This window comes from Anomalospiza imberbis, chromosome 6 (genome assembly GCF_031753505.1).
Source record: "Anomalospiza imberbis isolate Cuckoo-Finch-1a 21T00152 chromosome 6, ASM3175350v1, whole genome shotgun sequence".
Taxonomy (NCBI): domain Eukaryota; kingdom Metazoa; phylum Chordata; class Aves; order Passeriformes; family Viduidae; genus Anomalospiza; species Anomalospiza imberbis.
In genome coordinates, this window is record NC_089686.1 from 6,049,342 (window position 1) to 6,071,986 (window position 22,645).

Here is a 22,645-nt window from a genome sequence, read left to right on the forward strand (position 1 = left end):
TGTGCCATGCAATTGCCTTTGTTATTTCTTGCCTCCAAACTGCTGAGCTGAACTCTTTAAAATGACCCCTTGACAAGCCAGATGAAAATGAGTTAAGAAGCTTAAGAGTAAGTGCAAGTTAAATAGTGAATGTCCTTGCCCCTCTCTCAGGATTATGATGGTTTTATGACACATTTAAACTACTTTAAAAGAAGCCAGAAGTAAGGAGGCACCACTCACCTTGAACTTCTTGTTCCAGTCACACCTCTGACTTTTCTTTAATAGAATTGTGGGTTCCACCTCAGCTTTCCAGGATCTGCATGTTGAGAAACAAAGTCAAAAGTGATGAATATGCTAAATGGGGACTGGTTTCTTCAACCATTGAAATATTTTTTTAAAGGTGCCCTTGAGATCTGAATGATTTACAATTGGAAAAGAACAGGTTTAAAAATGGGATGAGTGCAAGTGATAAAGTGAAATGTGTGCCTGAAAGGCTGTTAATTACAAGGAGGGCAAAAAGAGGAATGAGAATTTTAGGAGGAGCTGTGAAAGCAGTTCTATGTTAAAATTAATAAAATCAACAGTTTGACCTAAAGTTACATATTTTTGCACATAGTATGCAAGTCAATAATTTTGGAACTGTGTGATTAAAAAATGCTCTAACTCACACTGCAGTGGGATTGGTTTGTTTTGAGGTATTCCAATTATAACTTGTCTTTAAGAATTTAGACTTGGCTAGGGAGCCCTTGTTTTAAAATCTGCTTTGCCAGGTAGTCTGGCCTGGCCAGCAAGGGAAGCAGGGCTGGCTCACAGCAGATGAGGCTGTTAATTCAGTATTCACTTGCCATAAACCTCAGTGAGGTGACGGACTGGGACATTTTCTGACTTTAAATTATTTTCTTAGATTTGCACTTAAATGTCTGTATGTAAATGAACACCAGCTTAGAAATATGTGTTTGAATTTTAAACCTGTTCTTTCCTTTTGGTGCTGCAGGTGACTGAACAGAGGTTTGGGATCAACATTCCTCATAAATTCGGCATCCACAACTACAAAGTCCCAACATTCTGTGACCACTGTGGTTCCTTGCTCTGGGGGATCCTGCGACAGGGTCTACAGTGTAAAAGTGAGCAGCTTCTCACATTTGTTTTTAGACTCTTGATGCACTGTGAGGACTTGATTTGTGCAACCTTCAGGAGAAAGCTGAGCAATGAATATTTATCTTTGTAAGAGTTTAAAAAAAGGCGGATCTCCTTTTTAATCTCTGCCTGCCAGAAAGACTCTACTTTGCACTCCCAGCACAGCTTTGTTTAACTTGCATTATTAAAAGTATTCTGCTCCCTGAATTCGTATTTTCCCTTTACCTGTAGGTTTTTCCTCAGCTAATGAGGTAAGGCAGTGAAAAGGCATCAGAAGGGAAAAAAAGGTTATTGCTTTAGGCTGACTATCCTGCCTATTAATTGATGACTAAGCATGTTCCAGTGTTAGGTTTTTGTTTCAGTGATCCAGACTGTAAAATCCTTGCCTTCATCTCCCACAAGAGGGTGCGTGTGTGCCCATGAGTTAGATTGCAAGAATGATTCTTGTTTCCTACTGAACACTGTCTTTAAAATTAGATACAGGAAAATGCAGGGGACATTTGTTGCAAATTCTGTGGCATTACAAATATTAATTGTACTTACAGACATAGCTGCAATGGTAGTTATGCACCTCAAAAATATGTGCTTGTGAAAAGCTTTAGGCAATAATGGCATCCTGCTTGGAGAATTTGGGGTCTGTTCCTGGTTTTCAGGAGACTAAAGTCCTAATTTTGCTTCTAATTAGATCAGTGGTGAAGAAATCCCTGTAGTTTAAAGATGCAGGGTAGGTCCAGATGGGTGTATTTCCTGAAGCAGAATTAGTAAATTGTTTCTCAGCATTAAACCCCTCCAAGTTATTTTAATTGTTCCTTTGCTTTTACTTTCCATCTCCAGTCTGTAAAATGAATGTCCACATCCGATGCCAAGCCAACGTTGCTCCAAACTGTGGAGTGAACTCAGCAGAGCTTGCCAAAACCTTGGCCTGCATGGGTCTGCAGCCGGGAAGCATTTCCCCAAATTCAGTGAGTATTTATATTTTTTCCATCTCTATTTAAAGCATTTACAACTGAGTCTTTCTATGGGTGTAGGAGGGGGCAGATGCTTCCCATAGGACAGGTAATGTTGGGTGGTGGACTGCAGGAGTAGGTCTGTGGCTTGTGGCAAAGGCCTCACCTGGAAAATAGATGTCTGACATCCAGGTCTTAATCTGTTGGTGTTGCTTTGCAATGTGCTTGTGTTTCACTGTGCTGTGACTCTTCCAACACTCTTTCATCTGCTTCTCACAAATGAGAGCAGAATAAGACCCCCTGACTAATTAGAGATCAATATAATTCATGCCATGCTTTTTTTTTTTTTTTTTAACTACAAGTGCAAATGCTATCTGCATGCATGTTTTGTGATAGAGCAAGAGAGCTCAAGAAGAAGCCTAGTTCTCTTCCCAGCTTTCTTACTTTTTCTGTGTGATTTTGGGAAAACCATTTCACTCTTCACTACATCCCTGGCCAAAAATCTGTGGTCCCTGTCAGCACAACAAAAAGAAAATATTAAAGCCCAAACCATAATTTCCAGATGTGGTAAATCTTCTCATACAATTGGCCAGCTACATTGATCAACCACATCAGGCTGTATCAGCCTAGCAGGCTCATTAGGCTGTGCTGCCTCTTTTGATTTCAGTTGGTTTGTAGCAAACTCTTATGCTTGCTCTTCCCCCTGTAGCAGTTTGGGGGACAGTTATCCTGAGAGTTACAGGGAAATCCCATACTCCCTTTTCCATTCTGCAAAAGTCAGCACTTGTTAACACTTGTTGTTTGTATCATCTGCACATCAAAAGGAGATGAAAACAGGAAAAAAAAAATCTGTGCTTGGTGTTTAATGATGTCTTCTTGTTATTCATGACATAAAGGATCTAGGAAAGTGTTCAGATTGTGCTGTAAGGACAACCCTAAATGGCTTTAAGCTGAATGAGGGTGGGTTTAGATTATATATTAGGAAGAAATTCTTTACTGTGACCCTGGTCAGGCCCTGCCACAGGTTGCCATGAGAAATTGTGGATGCCCCATCCCTGAAGTGTTCAAGCTCAGGTTGGATGGGGTTTTGAGCAGCCTGGTCGGGTGGAAGGTGTCCCTGTAGGAATTTGGAACTAAATGATCTTGAAGGTCCCTTCAAACACAAACCTCTGTGTTTCTGTGACTGCTCTTGGTTCTTTGCCCATGGTGACGAGTCTCCTGTGCAGAAGGAACTTTGCTGTACACCAAAGTAGTCACAAGATGGAGCTCACGAAGTCCCTGTGACTTTGTTCAGACCAATAAACTGAATAGAAGTGCCCGTTTGTATGCACATGCATACCTGGAGAGCTGTGAGCAGAGGGCACTGGAGGTTCGCTTGAGCTTTCTGTACTTCAAAATTAAGAGGTCTAGCAAAGTGTGCTAATACTGCTACAACTCCTGAATATGCAGCACCTCACTGCTGGCATGGGAATGAACAGCTTTCCATCAAAATTGAAGCAGTGGAGCAAGCCAGCAGCCCAAATGTGGAAAAGAGACATGTTCTGAAGTTGGGGTCCCACTGAGCTGGGCTTGAGTAAGAGTCTTAAAATCAAGTAGAATCATAGGAAATTCAGATGAGATCTGCTAGGGTTCTGAATCTCACCAGCCCTTTGCCTATTGCAGAAATTATGCAGTCCTCCTTACTTTGCTGATAGATAGAAGACTTGGATTTCCCCAGTCATTCTCTTTATTTTTTTGTGGGGAGTAGGGATGGAGAGAGTCAACCTTGCCTCTTGACTCTTGGGGATGGTCCTGTGCAGGGCCTGGAGTTGGACTTGATCCTGGTGGGTCCCTTCCAAACTCAGCATGTTCTGTGATTTTCTGTGATGTGCTGGGCAGTGGGTTTACAACCTGAAATGCTCAGATCAGGAGCTGGTGTTGAGATGTCAGCACAGCCCTGAGCAGTGCTGAGTTTGGCTGGTCACATGTGGCAGCTGTGTGATTCTACCAACACAACTTTCTGTCTCTGCAGCCATAAAGTGCCCCTGGAAAGGCCGCAAATGCCCTGGTTGGTAGATTGCCTACATGTGAGCACCTCTGAAGCAGAAGTACAATTCCTCTGCAGCCTGACACTTCTTTGCTTTCTTCCACAGAAACTGGTTTCCAGATCTACATTGAAACATCAGGGAAAAGGCAACCTGCAGGATGGCAACACCATTAATGAAATTTCAGCAAGCAAACTTGGGATCAAAGACTTAACCTTCCTTCGTGTATTGGGAAAAGGGAGCTTTGGAAAGGTGAGAGTTATTCCTGGCTATTTTGTGAGAAACCACATTCCTTATTTAAGAAGCCCCAAGGTAGGTGAAGTGGTTTCATAACATAGTACACAGGCTGTCCAGTGGTACTCCAGAGCAAGTACTAAATGGTACTTGCTTTGTGCAACAAAGTTGGTTACAGAGAGCAGGGAGAAAAGGGAAGAGAAAGAAAGCTGACAGCAAAGTGAAGAATTGGATATCACAAAAAAGAAGTTGGCACCTGAAGGAACAGCTGCATACCAGGGCCCATACCAGGAGCTGCAAGTGTGTGTTAACACCCATTTGGGCAGCATTTCTTGGAGCACGTAAAGACTTTTCCTTTAAAGGCAACAAGGCAGTGGTTTCAAGCATGGTGAGATGGTGGTTTTGTTTCTCTGCTTTGCCAGGAAGCTGATGTGAAAGAGTGTGTTTGAGTTTTATAACTGAGAAGAGAGGTGGAATGAAAGGCCCTGCTCAGGCAGTTTGTGCTGGCACAGTGGGTGACCTTCGACCAGCCAGCCCTGTGCCAGACAGGAGCAGCATGTGGGTATTTCTGTCCAGAGCAGCCTGCTGCAGGCAGTAGTGTGTGTCATTGATTGTACACTGGTGCCCATGCTAACAGGCTGACTCACTTTGGTCCACAAGCCTGGTCATGAGATGACTGACATTTCCAGCCTGGGAAGGTGTGACAGGCTCTGTGCTGCTCAGAGACAGAGGGCTCGGCCCTTGCCATTCACCCTCACTTTTGCTTTAGGTGATGCTTGCCAAGATGAAAGAGAGTGGGCAGCTGTATGCAGTGAAGGTGCTGAAGAAGGATGTCATTCTCCAGGATGACGACGTTGAATGCACCATGACCGAGAAGCGCATCCTCTCCTTAGCCAGGAACCACCCCTTCCTCACCAAGCTCTACTGGTGCTTCCAGACTCCTGTAAGTATAGCCAGGCAGTGGCCAGCCTTCCTCCTGACACTGGCTGGCATGAGCAACCTTGCTGTGTATTTGGCCCCTGGCCTGTTATGAATGTCCACCTCAGACCCAGGAGAAACCTCTCTGCTTGAGGATGAACAGAGCACTGTGCTGTATTGCACCTCTAACATCAACTGAGTGTTTGGCAAGCAAAATCCCAGCCTTTTCTAAGCTCCCTAACAAATTGGTAAGGCACAAAGCCTTTCTTTGTGTCTTCCCTAGAAACATCTCCGTGCCATTGAACGTTTCCAAGTGCAAATGTCTGCACACCTGCAGTGTCCTCTGGTTGCTCTGTTGCTGCCTGAATTTTTAACAAGACTGTATTTGCATTGAGTTTTCTGCAAACTTTAAGATTTGCACTTGGAACCGACGGTAGCCTCCGGTCTCTGACAGCCTTTGCAGACTGCTCAGAACTGAACAAAAGATCCTTTAGGGGTTACTGGAAGGGTCTGCCTGATAGGGGTGGACACTGAGTCAGACCCATGTATGGTAGGTATTTCTTTTTGTGGGGGGCAGACAAATGGCAGCATTGCTGTCCCTTGTGCCCTGTGTACCGAAGTAGAGGACAGAACATGGGCTGAGTGCCTGGCTGGGAGCCTCATCTGGTGTGTGCTGGTGGCTGGGAGCCTCTTGCTGGTGTGGGTGGTGGAGGGAGGAGTGGCTGACATGGAGGCAGTGGCCACAGCCATGTATGGCAAGGTGAATTTGGGAATCCTTCAGCTAAGCTGTTATTAGGACCAAAGCATTTTGTGCAGTGTAGCTCTTCAAAACTGCCTGGGCTGCTTTCCAGTTGCATTTTATTCTTTGCTAAAGGGCAGTAGAGCTTTTTTTCCTCTTCCAAGATGTAGGAGAAACTTGCCCTTTTAATTGCAGCTTTGCTCCTCCTACATAAACCCAAAATAACTTTAAAAAACCAAAAAAAGAGCAGACAAATATATTCAGCCACCCACCTATTTCTCTTTTCACTGGGGTGATGCAACAGCCAGCTATGGAGGTGAAGAACTGTGCTCATTTAGCATGGAGCCTTTGGGTAGGCTCATCTAATAGAAATGAGTGGTTTGTGTTGGGTTTTATTTAATGCACAGCTCACATGGTTCACAGAGCAGCTGTGCTGTATAGCAGAAATGAAAGTTAAAGTTCACTGTTGTCACTAGTAACCGAAGAAACTTTCATTTTGTGATAGTTCAACTTGCAATGGTTTTCCTGAAATACCAGGAATGTCCAGTATTGTTGTGTTCTCTTTGAGGTCAAATGTGGACTTTGCCACTCATTGCTATGGCCTTTGCTATGGCTTTTATTACTAAATTTGCAGTGTGGATGTGAAAACAGCCATTGTGCTCCTGGGCTGTGCAGAGTGCTTCTTATGAACTCAGGGAAGATCCAAGGTCACTGTGTGAGCACTGTTTGTCACATTTAGAAAAACTGAGTGCAGTCTGTTGTGGGTGCAGGCAAGGTCTTCTGGGCTGGTGAAGTAATTGCAGTCTTTTGCAAAGAGGAAGAAAAGGGGAGAACTCAGCCTGTTTAGACTAGCAAATTGAAAGCAAAAAGAGGATCTGATTGATGTCTACAGATGTCAAGCACTGAGGAGAGAAACAAAGCTGTCAAGATGCTGGTTAAGATTAAATGAGTCTAGGCTGGCCATGGGTACAGTTTGACTGGAAATTAAAAGGAGGTTGCTAAACAGTAGAGCAGCCTGGAACAGGAGTTTCTGGACCAGCTTATCCTCAGAGGAGCAGAGGGAAGAACCCCTCTGCTCTTGGTGCCCCAAACACAGAGCTGGTCAGTCCTTGAAATGGGGCCAAGGGAGTAGTGCTTCTATAGCAGGACCCTGCTACTTCCAGTCTTTCCTGGGTTCCTCTTTTACTTAAATCCCACTTCCCCTCTGATGAGGAATACCACAAAAAAGGAAGCTTTTTAAACCAAAAAAATGCAGATTTCAAATAAAGGTGGTTCATGATGTCTTTTGCCCATGGTCTGCACTCAGTGACACCCACTTCAATCCAGAATAACTAGGTTTAGATTGCTTATAAAAGCACAATAAAACCCCTTTGCTATAGTAGAGAAATTATTGCAACACCAGGATATTCACTGGTCACAGTCCTTCTAGGAAGGCTTAACCAGACTGATACAAACTTGGGGTTTCTGTTTATTGTTTGTATGGCCTGGGGATATCCCCTCCATTAACAAGACCTTGACAGAAAAAGATGTCTATATATATAAACCATTATAGATATAAAAAGAGTAACCACTTATTCAAAATGTCATCCTGCAGCCGTATTTAAAAATTTATGGATTTTGGGCATGGTAGCACAAATACCCAGTTTGCAATTAGATGGAAACCACATGACATGTATCACAGTTACAGCCCAGACTCTTAAAATGTGGTATTAATGGTTCATGTTATAAAAAACAAAACACATCTCCAGTCTGCCATGGAGATCCTGGATACATAATGACCTACAGGGCCTGCCTTTGGGAATTTTTCAAGAACTAGCCATTTTGAGGCCTCTTACCATTTGCCAAGGCCAAGTCAAAGCCTGATCCTGTAAGATCAGGACAAGCTGGGACTGAGTGGCACAGCAGTAGCCCAGCTGGAAGGCACACAGGGCTTATGGTAGGTGCCAGGTTCAGTTGGAGCCAGCAGTGCAGCCCCATGGAATGTGAGCTAAATTATGGACCAGGCTGCTTCAGGAACTTGGAAGAGTCATTATCCATTCTGCCAAGCACCATCCATGCCTGGCACTGGTGAGGCTGCACCTGACACAGGGGTATCCAGTTACAGCCTCCCCATCCCAGTTCAGGAGGAAATAATGGAAACTCAAAAGGAAGGCTCTTGGAAGCCCCTGAGGTGCTGCTGCAGTGTGAGGACAGAGCACTCATAGGATCTGAGAATTTGGCTGGATCCAGAGCCATTTGAATTCTGTTTCTTTTACAATATCCCACCCAAACCAGCAAACTCTTCCCCTGGCTTAAGCAGCTTGGGGGTGACTTTAACAGCCTTGTGCTGCGTGGTGTGATGTCCTGTGGTGCCAGGAATGCAGCGTTATTCCAGGGATGCCCCATCCCTGGAAGTGTCCAAGGCCAGGCTGAATGAAGCCCTGATCTAGTGAAAGGTGTCCCTGTACAGGGGGGTTGTAATTAGATGATCTTTAACATCCCTTCCAACCCAAACTGTTCTGTGATTCCATGATTAGCTGAGCAGGCACAAGTACCCGAAAGAGCAGTACATTACCTGAGTTCATCTATACTGCTGCTTCTTCTTCTTGCCTATTTTAGAGCTGGCTGAGGTTTTTCTGAGCTTACATTAGCCCCTAATGGTTTTCAGAAAGGTTTTCTGTTCTCCTGTGCTGCCTCTGTGCTCAGTGTGAGCCTGCCTTAGTCTCAGCTGTTGCTTAAGTGATGCCTTCCAGCAAGGGCAGCTTTATTTTCCCAGGGTGGGCTGAGGCTGCCTGACCTCCAGGCAGCCTCCTCGCTCCATCAGGGCTGAATCCTGCAGCCACTAGGTGGTAGGAGCTGCAAGGGCTGTCTCTGCCTGCTGTGGGTCACAGTTTTCAGAGCGTAAAGATGAAATATCAGCAGCTCAGCGGGCTGGCAGAGGCTGGATGTAGCCAGCCATCTGTGTGCCCAGCACTGGGCTGGGCAGTTTTGGACTTGCACCTCTGGATTCCTTTCCTATGAAAGGCAAGGAAGGAGTCCAGATGCTCCAGTGCAGGGGGACAGTTTAAATCCTGCTTCAGCTGTATCTGTGGAAGGTCTTCCTTCCTCACCACCTCTCTGTTTTTGTAAATTTTAATTTTTTTTTTTAATTTAAGGCCTTGCCTTGGGAGCTTTCCACTTTGCCTAAGCCATTTACCTCTGCTTTTTCTAGGGCCTTAGAATAATTCTTTAGTGCCAGAGAGGATTATGCTTCTGCTCCAGTAATCTGCGAGTTGTTGACAGGTGCTGGGACCTGTGGATAATCATGGATCCTGCATTAGGGGTGACAAGCACCAAAAAGTGTTTGTTTCCTTTTACCTGACACTGGTGTCATCCAACACCTCAACAATACTGTCCTAGGAGGGGTGATAGAGGCTAAATGTATAAATAGCTAAGTCAGTAATATAATCCTGGGGAATGTGAATGCTGGAATGTTTTAATTAAAATCAGTTTGCAGTAAGTAGGTCCTGTCTTCTTCGGGGTTTAGGAGCTATCCTTCCTGCACAGGTGGTTTGCTTTTAAATCCTTTTGTCTCAACTCATATGCATGAGAATGAAGAGGGGTGGGGGAGATCAGCTTCCCATGCCAATAGTGTTGAATAGCTTCTGGGGTTTACTTTTACTGCCCTTATCCCTTTTCTCGTGACCAAAGGGTCCTTCCAGCCGACTGTCCCCCAGGCGATGCTGTTCCCTGCACTGTCCCGGTCAGCCAGCCTGATCATTGTATGGATTTGCTTTCCCTCTGGCTCTGCTGACAGTTGCTGTGGCTCAGAGCCTGCCCCTGTTGTTCCAAAAATAGTGAGACACGAGAACTTGGCAGCGGGATGTGATTTTCTATAACGAGCGTCCTTCCAGATAATGACAAGCAGGGGTGCCATTTAAGCCAGGCAGGACTGGCCTGGGACTCCAGGACAGTATAATCATGGAACTGGTCCCGTTTTACGAGGGCAGCCTGCTCTTTGGCACGCAGCTTTTTGTCCCCGTTTCTGGCTGAGGGCTCAAGTCATGTCATGCTCTCAGCATGGAAGGGGAAGGCTTCTCTCCATCTCCACTGGCTCTTGGGGCACTCAGGCAGTTCTGCCAGGGTCAGCGTGGTCATCTTGTCATGGAATTCTGTTCTTTAGAGAAATGAGCCTGTATTTCACCTCCTAGCAGTGTTAGAGCTGACCTGGAGCCTTCAAGAGTAGCATCATTTTTAAGTGAGGGCCCATGAGCCAAAGTGGTGGGACTGAGAGGTGGCAGCTCACCCATCCCTTGCCCCCACGTGCCACAAGGGAGGTCTAAGTGCTCTTGTATATCCAGGGGAGTCCTCAGTCATGGTCTCCCCAGGGGATCTCCAGGGTCAGCCTGGTTGTCCACCAGCCACTCCAGTGTCACCAAATGGGCAGAGCACAGGGCAGAACCTGGTGTGGTGGAGGTGAGGGAGGCTGGAGAGGCAGTGACAGCCTTCCCAGGGCTCTGGGAGATGAACAAGTGCCCTGACACAGACTTTGGAGTGTGCTGGTGGGCGTTCAGGAAGCTGTGAGGCCTCTTTGATGTTCTCTTTGAAAGGCACTGGGAGGGAGCCCTTTGGGAGCAGAGGGGATGGCTTTGATCCACTCCCAGGCTCTGAACCCTCAGCATTCCCTCTGTGGCACATTGAGGAGGCACAGCTCCTGGCATGCATTCACGTGACAGCCAAGTGCATGTCTTGGATACTTTTCTGCAGGCGTTGACGCTTTTTTTCTTATTCTTGAGAGTTGACACCCGTGTTAGCCCCAAGTCACTCTGCTGGAAGGCTCTGCAAGTCAGGCTGGAAGGAGCTTGAGTTGCTCTTTACCTGGGGTGTCAGGTTGGTTTCTGGGGGGCTCTTGGACAGGGAGGTACAGGGGAATTTCCTCTCTTCCCCTTCACTCTCCAGTATATATCCTGCAGGTGTGTTGACTTTGTGCCTACATCAGGGACAGCCAGTTTCTGCTTTCCTCTGGCTCCTGTCAAGCACAGAATAAAGTCAGGCTGGTTGAAAGTGCATCTTCCTGTGGTTTGACAGTGTCCACATCCACCAAAAACCCCTGATGAGTTTGCTGGTTCCAGTTGTCAGTAAACGTGACGTGCGAGGCCTCCACGGCCCGCTGGGAAAGTCTCCGCTTTTTGTGACATCTGCAGTGACACCTTGCAGTGGGCACTTCATTGCAGGAACATTTGAGGCCAGGGTTTTTTTTGCAGGCAGGAGGTGAAACAAGATCAGACTGACATTTCTGACTCTAATCTGTGAACTTTGCTGGACGCCCATGCTTGGGCTGCACACTGAGGCGATGCGAGCTGAGGTGAAAACATGAGCTGGAGGGTTGGAAGGGTCAGCTGCCATCGTCCTGTCATAGCTCCCCAGTGTAACTTTCTGACCCCAGATGGTTGAGGGACTTTGGATGTTTGCATTTTCATGAAGTTGATACAAGTGCCTGTCTCCATCTGCAGTGGCTCAGGGGAGAGGCTGTAGCTTGGACAAATCATCAAGCTCACTACAAGGGTAGCCATGTGTGTTGCCTATGGTTAGCCACAGTATGTGAAACTAATATTTTTTCTCCTTAAAATCAAGGAAGTTGCAGCATAAAAAGAGATCAAAATGGAAGCAGCTCTCAAGCAGCCCTGAGCAAGCAGATGTCAGTCAGTATTGAGGAGGAAGGGGAAGAAAAAATGGCAATCTAAGCTCAGAGAAGAGGTAACAAACTGAGGTGTAAGCCAGTGATGTTTTAGGTTGCAGTCTCTTTGAATCCGTATTGCTTTCCAGGTGATGTTTAAGGTGAGAAGATGATTCACAAATCCTCACAGCAAGCTGTTTCCAAGTGGCTTTTGGGTGTTTTCGCACTCTTAATTTTTGTGAAGACCTTTGGCAGGGCTTGTAGAGGTCTCTAGCCTTCCCTAGCCCTGCCTGAGCCAGCAAATATTGCAGAGCTCAGTATTTGTAAAATGGGAAGAGCTGTTGCAGGTTGGTCACTCTGAACTGAAAAGACAAATTTCAGTAGTCTTTTTAAACTGAGGGCTGTAAAATAAGCATGGTATTTACAGGACTATTCTCTTCTGAGACACCAAGATGCCAGCTGCCAGCTGAGGGGTGCAGATGACCTATAAATCATTGATTAACAGGTAATGTCTCTAGTGTCATACACTCTAGTTCCTTATTTCTCAATTTATTCCCCTCTAAGTTCAGTCAGTCCTTTGAAATTTTGTAATCTTTCAGGTGGGAAGGAGTATTTACATAGTTTTCTTTACCATTTTTAAAGTTCTGGGCGGGAAGATTTTGTGTTTCTTCTTATTTCAATTTGTTTTGTATCCTTTTAATATTTCATTTTAATAATGCTCAGAGTGTCTTTTTTTTTTTAATTGGGATTAAAAAACCAGACTTGTTTTGTACATAATTGGTTGGCTTATCTGAGTTTTGGGTTTTTTTCTAATTTAGGTCTGGTCTTGTTTCAAGTGGAATAGATACAGGTTTACAGGATAATCATCCTTTTGCACATATAGTGTGTAAAAGTTTCTAGTGAAAATATAAGCTAATAGTGCTGTGAATTAGGCTGTCTTGCAGGGAGGGCATGAGGAGGAAGGATGTGTGTATGCTTCACTTGAATACCCCAGAAGATGCATTATTCCAGACAAATGACTGAATTTGCCTGTTACGAAAACTCTTCAGCATATGAGCTTGAAATATCAGCCAAGTGGTTAAGAAAATAGGGGTGAGGATGCAGATAGCTTTGGGCTTGTTTTTTTTTTTTTTTTTTCCCTCTGGGGCAAGTGGGAATCCACAACTCCTGTCAGCCCATCCTGGTTTGTGGCTGTCATCGTTGAGCTCCTCTGGAATGAGCTCAGTGTTGATGCTGCACTGTGCAACCGAGTGCCAGGGTCACCTTCACCCTGAGGGACCCTGCAGAGTTTATTTATGCAAGTGGCAAGAGCCACTTCATGATTCTCTGGGCCATGTGCTTGTGCCTTTCTGCAGTGGCCTCACAGGGAGCCTCGTGGTGCCCACTGTCAGCAAGGTCAGGGAGCAGAGGTGGTGAGGTGATAACCAGTGATAACTGCCTCATTTAGGTTGGTGACTCTTTCTTAAAGGACCTGAAAACGAGCCTGGTGTGGGGAAGTGACCTGAGATTCTCAGAAATGTGTTCACCGGCTGCAGAGCCTGGAGGAGAGACACCATATGTACCTTATGCCCATTCTGAGCTGGCTTAATTTCCACTGCACCTTCTTCTAGCTTAGAAAACCACCCAAAACCAGCAGAAGGAAGAAACCTTCCCCTTTTTAGCCTTTCAGCTGCATCACACAGTGAGCCCTCATCTGGGAAACCCCAGGGCTGTGTGCCATCTGTGGCAGAAGTGGTTCCTGGGGCTGGCAGGCACTTCTGCAGCCACTGGAGCAGGGAGGAAGAGCAACTCAACAGAGCAGATGGCTGTAAGACCTGCTGCCTCTCTGTCTGGGAGTCCTGGGCCACATTCATGGAGCTCCATCTGAGCCAGCATGGGGCAGAGGTGTTCCTTGATGTAGTTGCTGTGATTTGAAATGAAAGGACTAAATTTTCACCTGACATCAGTCACTGTCTTGCTCTGTTGCAGTCGAGTGAGAGTGGCTTCGTCTGGAAATTTGGGGCTGAGCTCATGAGGTCTGCTCTTGTGCTCACACACGTGTTTGTGCAAGGGTTGTTGTGGTGACTGCTTCATGGTGAGACTGTTCACAGGATGCCTGTGATCCTCCCTGGGTTTGAAGTCATGTGTAACCCCCTGGATGGCCTGTTCTCCCTAGCCCTTGGAGCTGGGAGCAGCAGGTAGCTCGTGGGGTGCAGGACTGCCTTGGTCCAAGGGCTGGACCAAGATGGGAGGCGTTTCCAACAGGAATTCATAGAATCTGCGTGTTCTGTGAAGGGCTGAGTATGGGATCATAGGTTCATGGAATATGCTGAGTTGGAAGGGACCCATCAGCAACACTGAGTCCAGCTCCTGGCCCTGCACAGCAGAGTCCTCCAGAGCCCCACCTTATGCCTGAGGGCATTGTCCAAACGCTCCTTGAGCTCTGCCAGGCTTGGTGCTGTGACCACTGCCCTGGGGAGCCTGTTCCAGGGCCAGCCACCCTCTGGGTGAAGAAACTTTTCCTGATATCCAACCTAAACCTTCCCTGATACAACTTCAAGCCAATCCTTCGGGCTCTGTCACTGGGCACCACAAAGATCAGTGCCTCCCCCTCTGCCTCCCTCATGAGGATGTTGAAGAACACAGTGAGGGAGGGGAAGCACTTCCAACAGGAATTCATAGAATCTGGGAATGCTGTGGAGGGATGGACATGGAGGGGAGGCATTTCCAACAGGAATTCATAGGTTCTGTGGAGGCCTGGGTATGCAGGATGAGCATTTCCTCACACAGCAGCATCTAAGAGTTAGTCCTACAAAAATAAATACTCAGTTACAAGCCTGTTTCTTATTCCTCCTCCAGATCCTGTGCTTTGCAGTGCCTTGACCCAGATACAGATGGCCACTTGCACTGCTGGGGAGTTGGACATGTGGCTTTCTGGAGCCCAGTACTGAGAAATCATGGTTTATTTGCTCGCTCTCAGCAAGACCTAGGGCAGATTTGCTTTGTGTGGGGGTTGTGGACCACGAAGGGAGAACATTGGGAACACTGAGAGAGCCTGCCAGCTCTTGTAATTATCTTGTAATAATTTGCTTGCAAGCTCCCTAAGCTCTGCTACTCTTTTTGGAAACAATGTTTCTCTGGGAAGCAGCGACGCAGCTGTCTCTGTTTGGGGATAAGTTGGAAAACCTCCTTTCTGCTCTGCAAAGCATAAATTACCAAAACAGGGAAAAATTACTGTTTTCTTGGGGAAGGCCTTTGGCTTCAGTGAACTCAGACTGAGCCCAAAGCTGATTTTCTAAGGAGTTGTGTGCATGAATTATTTCCAAAAAAATAAAATGCAAACGAAGTGGAATTCCTGAACCAGGTGGATTTTTTTTTTGTGGGGGGAAAATTGGACCCTTGTGATTGGTGAAAAGGTCCCAGGAGGCCTTGGTATTGTGTGAGTTGTAAATGGACATCAGCTATGGCTTTTAAGTAGAAGAGGGTAGAAGTTGGCCATCACACTGTCCCTTTTGGGCACAGGGAGAAAAAGGACGCTCTTTAAATAAAACCTGGATTTTTTTTTTTCCCTGTGATGACAAAGAAGAAAGGTAAGAGGATCCAAAACAGCTTGTAGAGCTGGTGAGGACAAAAGGCTAAAGTGATGCTTGAGATGGGTTTTAGTGTTTGCAAGGGGCAGTAACCAGTGTGTGGATTGTCCTTCTCGGTGGCTCTTGCAGTCAGAGACTTTCTTCAAGCCCCACAAAACCCCCCAAGACAATGAGCAAATATAATGGGCCACTGCTGTGCTTCCAACAGCCCCTGCCCTGCTAATGTGTGAGCAAATAGGGATGGAAAATGAAAAGAAATAAATTTTTGGAAAAGCAAGAAAAATAAAAAAGACAGCTCTCTTGCGTGAAAATTTACAGGATTAATCTCTACATGTAAGTTGAAACAAACCTGCTTGATCCCATGGGTTTTGTTTCCTCCAAGTGGTTTTTTTTTTTTTTAATTTGCAGTAACAATTGCTCTCAGAGTTTATTCATCTTGATCCCAGTCCAGGAGTGGTGCAATGTGATTTCCTCCTGTGGCTGCCACTTGCTGCGAAGCCTTTCGTGTCACTGTTTCCTGTTGACTCAAATGCTCCTTTCTTACCACGTCAAACAGAGATCCCACATCAGGCAGACTTCTGGGCAAAGCACAATAGAAAAATAGACATGTGAGGAGTTCAGCATTGGGCTCTGTCAAAAAACAATCCAGCTTTCAACTCCTCCTAATTCCCACTGACAGTCCCCAAGAAAGGAGGAGACACATAACTGACTCTTAGGTCAAATTTGCAAGTGTCTGAACTATCTGCTGTTTTAAGATTTACTTTTCCTGGCCTCTTCTTAAGTTATTTACTCCATCTTACTCTTCTGGCTGCAAATTGCCTTCTTTTTTTCTTCTTTATTCTTTTTTTCTATTCATCTCACTCCTTCCCTCCCTCCCTCTTCCCCCCCTTCCCTCCAGCTCCTTCCTTCTTTCTCCCTCTTTTCTTTTCCTTCTCCCCTCTTTTCTTCCCCTCCTCTTTTTTTTTTTTTTTATTAGGATACCACTGTTTATTTTATTTCTTAATGATTCCTGTGAGAGTGGTTGGTCTTTGCAGTTTTGCAAGCTGATGGTCTTCCTTAAGAGTAAAAATCATCTAGAAGCCTTGCCTGGCTGGATGATTTTCCCCAAAGGATGATCATTAGTGCTGATTTTCCAAATGCATTTTGCCAGGCATGTAGCTGACCTGTGCACAAATGCTGCATTATAAACCAGTTGCAATACCAATACAGTAAACCAGTTGTAATACCCATCCTGCTCTTTTCTTCAGCAGCCTTGTGGGATTTCTGAGTGTTAGGAAACTGGGAAGACAATAAGCTGGACCTCCTAAAAATAACTTGAAAAAAAAAAAAAAAGATGCAGTAGCCCAAAGTTCTGAATCTATGCTTGACCAGTGAAATGAGTCCACGGGTGGGTGTGACCATATAACACGGGCATTGCTCAGGTTTGCAGTTAGTCTGAAGCAAAAGCAGTTTTTAGAAAAAAGCTGCTAATTCCATGGCAGCAGTGATGTGAATTTTAAAATCAGCTCTTTTGGTGCTTACCTGAACATTTGAGAAAGAAGTAATGTCTTTCTGTAAGCATCATAGTAAAGACGAGTACAGCCAGAAGTCTGAGGGGGCCGTGGAGTTTTGCTTGTTCTGGAGAAGCTGGGCATACATGTTTTAAGATAGCAAGTGTTAATTTTGTTTCCCTGAAGGTCACCTTTAAGGAAAGAGTAGAAAATCCATGTGTGTTCACCCAAGTGTGTGCATGTTTATACAGGCATATGTACCACTTACATAAATACACACACCGTCCCTCACCAGGCTGCTGGTAAATTAAATTGCTTCCTGTTGGGGTTCTGGCAAGAGGGATTTCTTTTTAAGTATGGGCTTGAGGAGATGTCTGGACAAGCTGGGCTAGATAAGCGTGTGTCATGTGGAGAGATCAGCAAGGAAGGAGGTGGGAAAGAATAACAAGGAGATGTAAAAGCTGGCCTGACTGGAGAGGCAAAGGTGATACCTGTGCTGCAGCCAGAGAAACAGGCAGGCACAGCACAGCCAGACTGAGTTTAACCATCTGCAGTGAGGATGTGGCATTAGAAGGCTGATGTGGGCTGAAGAGCCAAGGCTGGTGATGGGTTCTCACAGTTCATGCTGCTCTGGCTCAGACTGCTGCCTAGACAAACCAGCTCGAGTGAAACAGTGAGGTGGTGTTGTCTATATGGACTGGAGATAGAACTCAACACGTGGCCTTGGTGCTGCAGTAGTGTTGTGGGAGTGCTGGGAGCAGTGGTGAGGCTGCACCTCAAATTCTGCATTCAGTTTGGGACCCTCAGTGCAAGAAGGACACTGAGGTGCTGGAGTGTGTCCAGGGAAAGACAGCAGAGCTGGGCAGGGGTCTGGAGCACAAGTCTTATGAGGAGCAGCTGAGGGAGCTGGAGGGGCTCAGCCTGGAGAAAAGGAGGCTCAGGAGGGACCTTCTGGCTTTCTACAACTCCTGACAGGAGGGTGGAGCCAGGTGGGGGTCAGGCTCTGCTCTCAGGGAACAAGGGACAGGACAAGAGGAAATGGTCTGAAGTTGCACCAGGGGAAATTTAGATTGGATATTAGGAATAATTTATTCCCTGAAAGGGTGGTCAAGCTGCCTGGAACAGTCTTCCCAGGGCAGTGGTGGAGTTACCATCACTGAAGGTATTTGAAAGATGTGTAGATGTGTGGCACTTGGGGACATGGTTTAGTGGTGGGCTTGGCAGAGTTGGGTTAGTGGTTGATGGTCTCTAAAGGTCTTTTCCAACCCAGATGATTCTATGATTTCATGATCTTTACCTTCTGGAAGGAGACCAGGAGGAGCTGTTGGGCAGAGCCCAGGTTGGCTATGTGAAGAAGGCTGTCCTCATGTGTTACAAGCCATTTGCTTTCCTGCTCATGTCCAATGAGAAATGAGAGAATTTCTGGGTTTTTTTCTTCTCCCGTGTGCATCTCAAGATGTTAATACCAGTAGTCATTTCAAGCTGGCTGGCTGCCAGAAAGTGGAGCACCACAATGCTTATCCTCTTAAACTTAGGGAGGGTTTAAAAGTAGCTTGTAGATAATTAGCATCAGACTTGAGAAGAGGCTTGTGGGAAAGAAGGGCAAATATTACCATTTAGAGCCTGGCTGATCTCAGTTGAATTCTATGCCTGTTTTCCAATCTGCTTGTTCCTGATATGCAGAGAAAAACTGAAACAACAAATACTGAAAGTCCTGAAACAATTGCTGAGAGGAATTTTTGAACTGGACAGCAACAATTCCAGGGTTTATTTTTGTGCCAGATCTCTCTGTGTCCTTCCTCTCACAATCAAGTGAACACAGGTGAAACCCCTACTCACTGTGGAGTACACGACTTGAGCAAGTGCCTCCCTATCTGTAGGCTTTTGCAAAAGCCAGAACAAAGCCAAAAAAGAAACCTCAGAGACCAACAGCTGTGGTTAATGAACTGAACTTTATCAAACAGGTTGCTTTTCTGCTCAGCAGAAACTTTTATTTATGCTTCATGCTTATCAGTTCCTCTATTCCCCAGAGGTGTCTGCACGTTAGTCAGAGGAAAGCTGGAACCTGAGGGCCCAAAAAGCTGCTGCCATGCAAGTGTATGGCAGGAAATCCCATCCTGGAAAACAGCCCACATTCTCCAGAAATAATGTTGGGATATCCTCGAGACAATGTTGTGATGTTGTGGTGAAGCTGCAGTCTGGTTATGTACATTCTGTTATGGAGCAGCTTTCCCCCAAGATCTGAGCTGTTTCCTAGGGAGTGAGTGATTTTTTGCAGATTTCTCTTGTGCCACTCAGCTTAGAGAGTACTGATGAAGGGGTATCATTTCCTACTCGTTGAGGCTAAGGATAATTCCAAGAAACCCAATGGGAGCTGATTACTGATGAGCACGCACTTACTAATATGCCCAATGCACACATGAACAAAATTTCATTTCACCACTGGGGTCAAAACTTTTGGGAGGAGTGCAGGGCAAGGAGGTACTAACAGGTCTTCCTGGTATTAATTTGATTTTTTCCTGAAAAAATCAGCCTTTCCCCTCACTCACTGTCTCATGCTTACTTACTCTGTTTTTGTTTGGGAGAAAATAGTTTTACTAAGATTTTCCAAGCCTGAGCAGGGCTGCGATTAACGCTGTTCGTGTTTGTTGTGTTTGCCTGCGTGTAGGATCGCCTGTTCTTTGTGATGGAGTTTGTCAACGGTGGGGACTTGATGTTCCACATCCAGAAGTCACGGCGCTTTGACGAAGATCGGGCCCGGTTCTACGCTGCAGAGATTATTTCAGCCCTCATGTTTCTCCATAGCAGAGGCATCATTTACCGGTGAGCTCTGCGTTCATGGCTTCCCTTTGGCTGAGATGAGAGCTGGAGTTTTCTGCTTGAATAGAGAAGTGTCACTTGCTGCCCACCAGGAACAAGTTGTCAGCTGGGGTCACAGTACCTCCACATCCCCCGTGCGCGTTGGTCAAGGTGCACCACTTCCCAGCAGGGAGTGAAATTTCTGGGCAAGCATCAAATGAAACCTTCCCAGATTTTCTTTGCGGTGAATGTAAGGATCTGTTGTTTTGGCCACAGTGTGCCATCTTATTTCAAGGCTAATACATGCTAGTCACACCAAAGCCTGTGCTTCCCTGCAGTAGCTACTGTGTTTAAACCCTATCTATTTCACATACCTATGCAGTGCCACTCATCTCAGCCACTAAAAGTGTTTTCACTTCTGCCATGTTTCTAGAGCAGGAGTTTTTCCTTCCTGTCCATGTCTGGCATCTTTGTGTTTGCAGCAGGATTGGAGCATTGTTGCCTCCATGCGTCAGTCTCCACTCGAGGTCTCAAGGCTGTTCTCAGGAAGCTATTTCCCATACATAGCTCTCCTTTGTTATTTGTCATTTTTTTCTGTACTCAGGGGGGCAGTTTGGTTATATTTTTTCCTTTCTGTGCTGCTGAAGTGCTCCCCTGTCAGCTCAAACATAAATGCATAGAGCAGCCAGCATGGATCAGAGCCAGGCTGCCGTGCAGAGCCCTCCCTGGACCAGCATCACCGTTTGACCAGCCTCCTCCCTCATGCCCCAGAGGCAGAGCAAGGCCTCTTCTGGGATGGAGCTGGACAGCTGAAGCAGGGGGGTGTCAGCACTGAGACAGTCTGGTTGTACAGAAAGGTTTCTTTCTGCCATACTTCACACAACACCTCTGAAATCCTTCTGCCCAGAGTGCTGGGGAGGAGGAACAGGCTGTTGTTTTCTTTGGAATACTGTTACCTGGAATCCAGCAGCAAAGCACGTATTTTTGAGTATGGTCTGCTCTAGCCCTGCTCAGTCCCACTTGTGGCATGCCAGCACTGCAAAGAATAATGTCAAGTCTCTCTTTTTTGCTGCTTGGTTACAGTTGTACTGCTGGGATCCAGAGCTGGGTGCAGGATGGGACCAGTTCCAATCCCAGTCCAGCTTTGTTAATGCCATTTCTGTGGGTTGGGCCAAATGTCATCTGATTTGGGACTTTACATAGTTTAACCCAGTCAGTAGGACATCCTCCCATGACAGATAAACTCAGGTTTGAACTCACAAAAAACCAGAATAGCTGAGGGCTAAAGTGACCAAAGGGCTGGAGGCTGTGCAAGTGGCACTTTCCTATCTGATGGGGAGATGATAGGATCAGCCGAGTAAAAGCAGCTTCTCTGTCTCTTTCTAGCTTGAGCTCCAGTAAGAAACAGATGGTCAGGTGAGGACAGAGAATATTAAAATATTTTTAAGTATGAACTCATGTGATATATATGGCACAGTGAAATAGAGAAGGAGTGTCATTTTAATATTCTCCATGTCCTGAGAGTTGAAGATGACTAGTGATATATACCCTATGTATCAAGCTCCTAAAGCACTGTGATTGTCTGTATAGAATAGCAAATCTCCTTACTCTACAGCTGGATTTCAGTCTAATTCTTCCCTTGTGAATATTGCTAGCCGCTGAGGAGAGACCCTGCCAGATAATTACGCAAATGACATTATCCTTAAAATAGTGACATGCAGTAGTTATTGTCAGTCATTCAGCAGCAAAACTGGGTCTGTGCATAATGTAAAGCCTTGTGCTCATAGCTTGTCCTGTCTGTCCCAGCCTGCTGCCTGTCACAGGGCAGGAATAACTGATCCCTCTGGGTTTTGGCATTCTTCAAGTGCTGCTGTAATTCATGATAGAAACTGGAGGAATAATTGGAAAGTTCCTCGAACAACTGCACAGGCTTTGATCTTGTTGAGAAACTGGTTAAGCTGTGGAGTCAGGTAGCTTCAACTTCATGGGACAGGTCTGCAGGGGGCTGGGTGACTTGGTTTCTTATAATTAGTTGGGGTTCTGGAAGATACAAGAGAACAGAGCTGCTGGCTGGGGTTGTACTGAGATGAGGTTACTTCTGTCATGTCTCACACAGGAGGCTCTGGGAGGGAGTGTGCAGGGTAGAAGGGGATATTCAGAATGGATATTCACTGCACTTGTGTAAGAGTTTGGATCAGATTTTATGATAAGAATGTGAGTGCTTGCTTAGAGAACAGGGGGCAGAGACACCAGAAATAGCCTGACCAGAAAGGGTTTTACCACAAGCTCTTCAAGGTGTCTTCTTTCTGGGCTTCCAGGGTCAGTAGAGGAAAAGACTTGCTGGCCTAGAATACTCTGTGTAATTTGTTTTTCTTCTGGGCTTAACTTAATAATACTGTATTTTTCTTTGCCCCCTTCAAGACTGATCAGTTCAGGAAAGAATCTGCATCTGCCAATGCAGCTTGACTTAGCAGGAGAACACTCTTTGCAATGAGTGTTCTGCTAAGCCAAGTTGCATTTGCCACAAGTGCTGTCAAAAGCTGGGTTTTCTCTTCTTTGAAATGCTAGAGAGGTTTGAGAGACAGCACTGAAAGTTCATCAAGAAGTAGCTGAAACTTGTCATTGTGGCCTGGCAGGATGGTGCTGGTGGCTGCTAAAATCAGGTGTTCATTGATTCCTTTTTCAGCCACACACAAGCAATTTGAAATAGCTGTAGGGCAATATTTTTGCAATTCTACTGTAATGGGGTTTTGAGGCAGATGATGCATTTTGGCTATATGTGATTTTTAATTTTAAAACTGGGCTTGCAGCTGGATTAATTCTCTCATGGGATGGTTTTCAGGATTCAATTGAAATTCTCAGTGAGTTTGCACCTCATTTTCAGGAAAGACCTTTTTGTTTTCTTTAAAAGAGACCTTTCAGTTTCAAAAACCTTTCTTTTTTCTCTCTTCATTTGCAGCACTACATAGGAGAGATGGCTTTCTGGCCTTATCAAGGAAAGGTCTCTGTCTTGCCCTGAGCTGAGGCTTAGCTGTCAATTTAGCAGCACCTATTTATAGTTGCTTCCTGTAAAAAAAAAAAAAAAAAATCAGCATGTACAGTGGAGTTCCTTAGGCCATCATACAGGAGTATGCATCCAGACATGAAAACAATCCTTTTACATCACCCCTAACT

The 22,645-nt window shown here is 45.7% G+C and overlaps 1 protein-coding gene across 2 annotated transcripts in view; it reads left to right on the forward strand.

The window, feature by feature from the left end:
- The window catches only part of PRKCH (protein kinase C eta), a 130,666-nt gene that overhangs the window by 66,423 nt on the left and 41,598 nt on the right, over positions 1 to 22,645 (forward strand). For both annotated transcript variants that reach the window (XM_068192153.1, XM_068192152.1), the window contains exons 6-10: positions 974 to 1,103; positions 1,951 to 2,078; positions 4,196 to 4,339; positions 5,091 to 5,264; positions 19,341 to 19,495. In XM_068192153.1, coding sequence (XP_068048254.1) covers positions 974 to 1,103; positions 1,951 to 2,078; positions 4,196 to 4,339; positions 5,091 to 5,264; positions 19,341 to 19,495 — 731 coding nt within the window. The remainder of the gene's footprint in view (positions 1 to 973; positions 1,104 to 1,950; positions 2,079 to 4,195; positions 4,340 to 5,090; positions 5,265 to 19,340; positions 19,496 to 22,645) is intronic.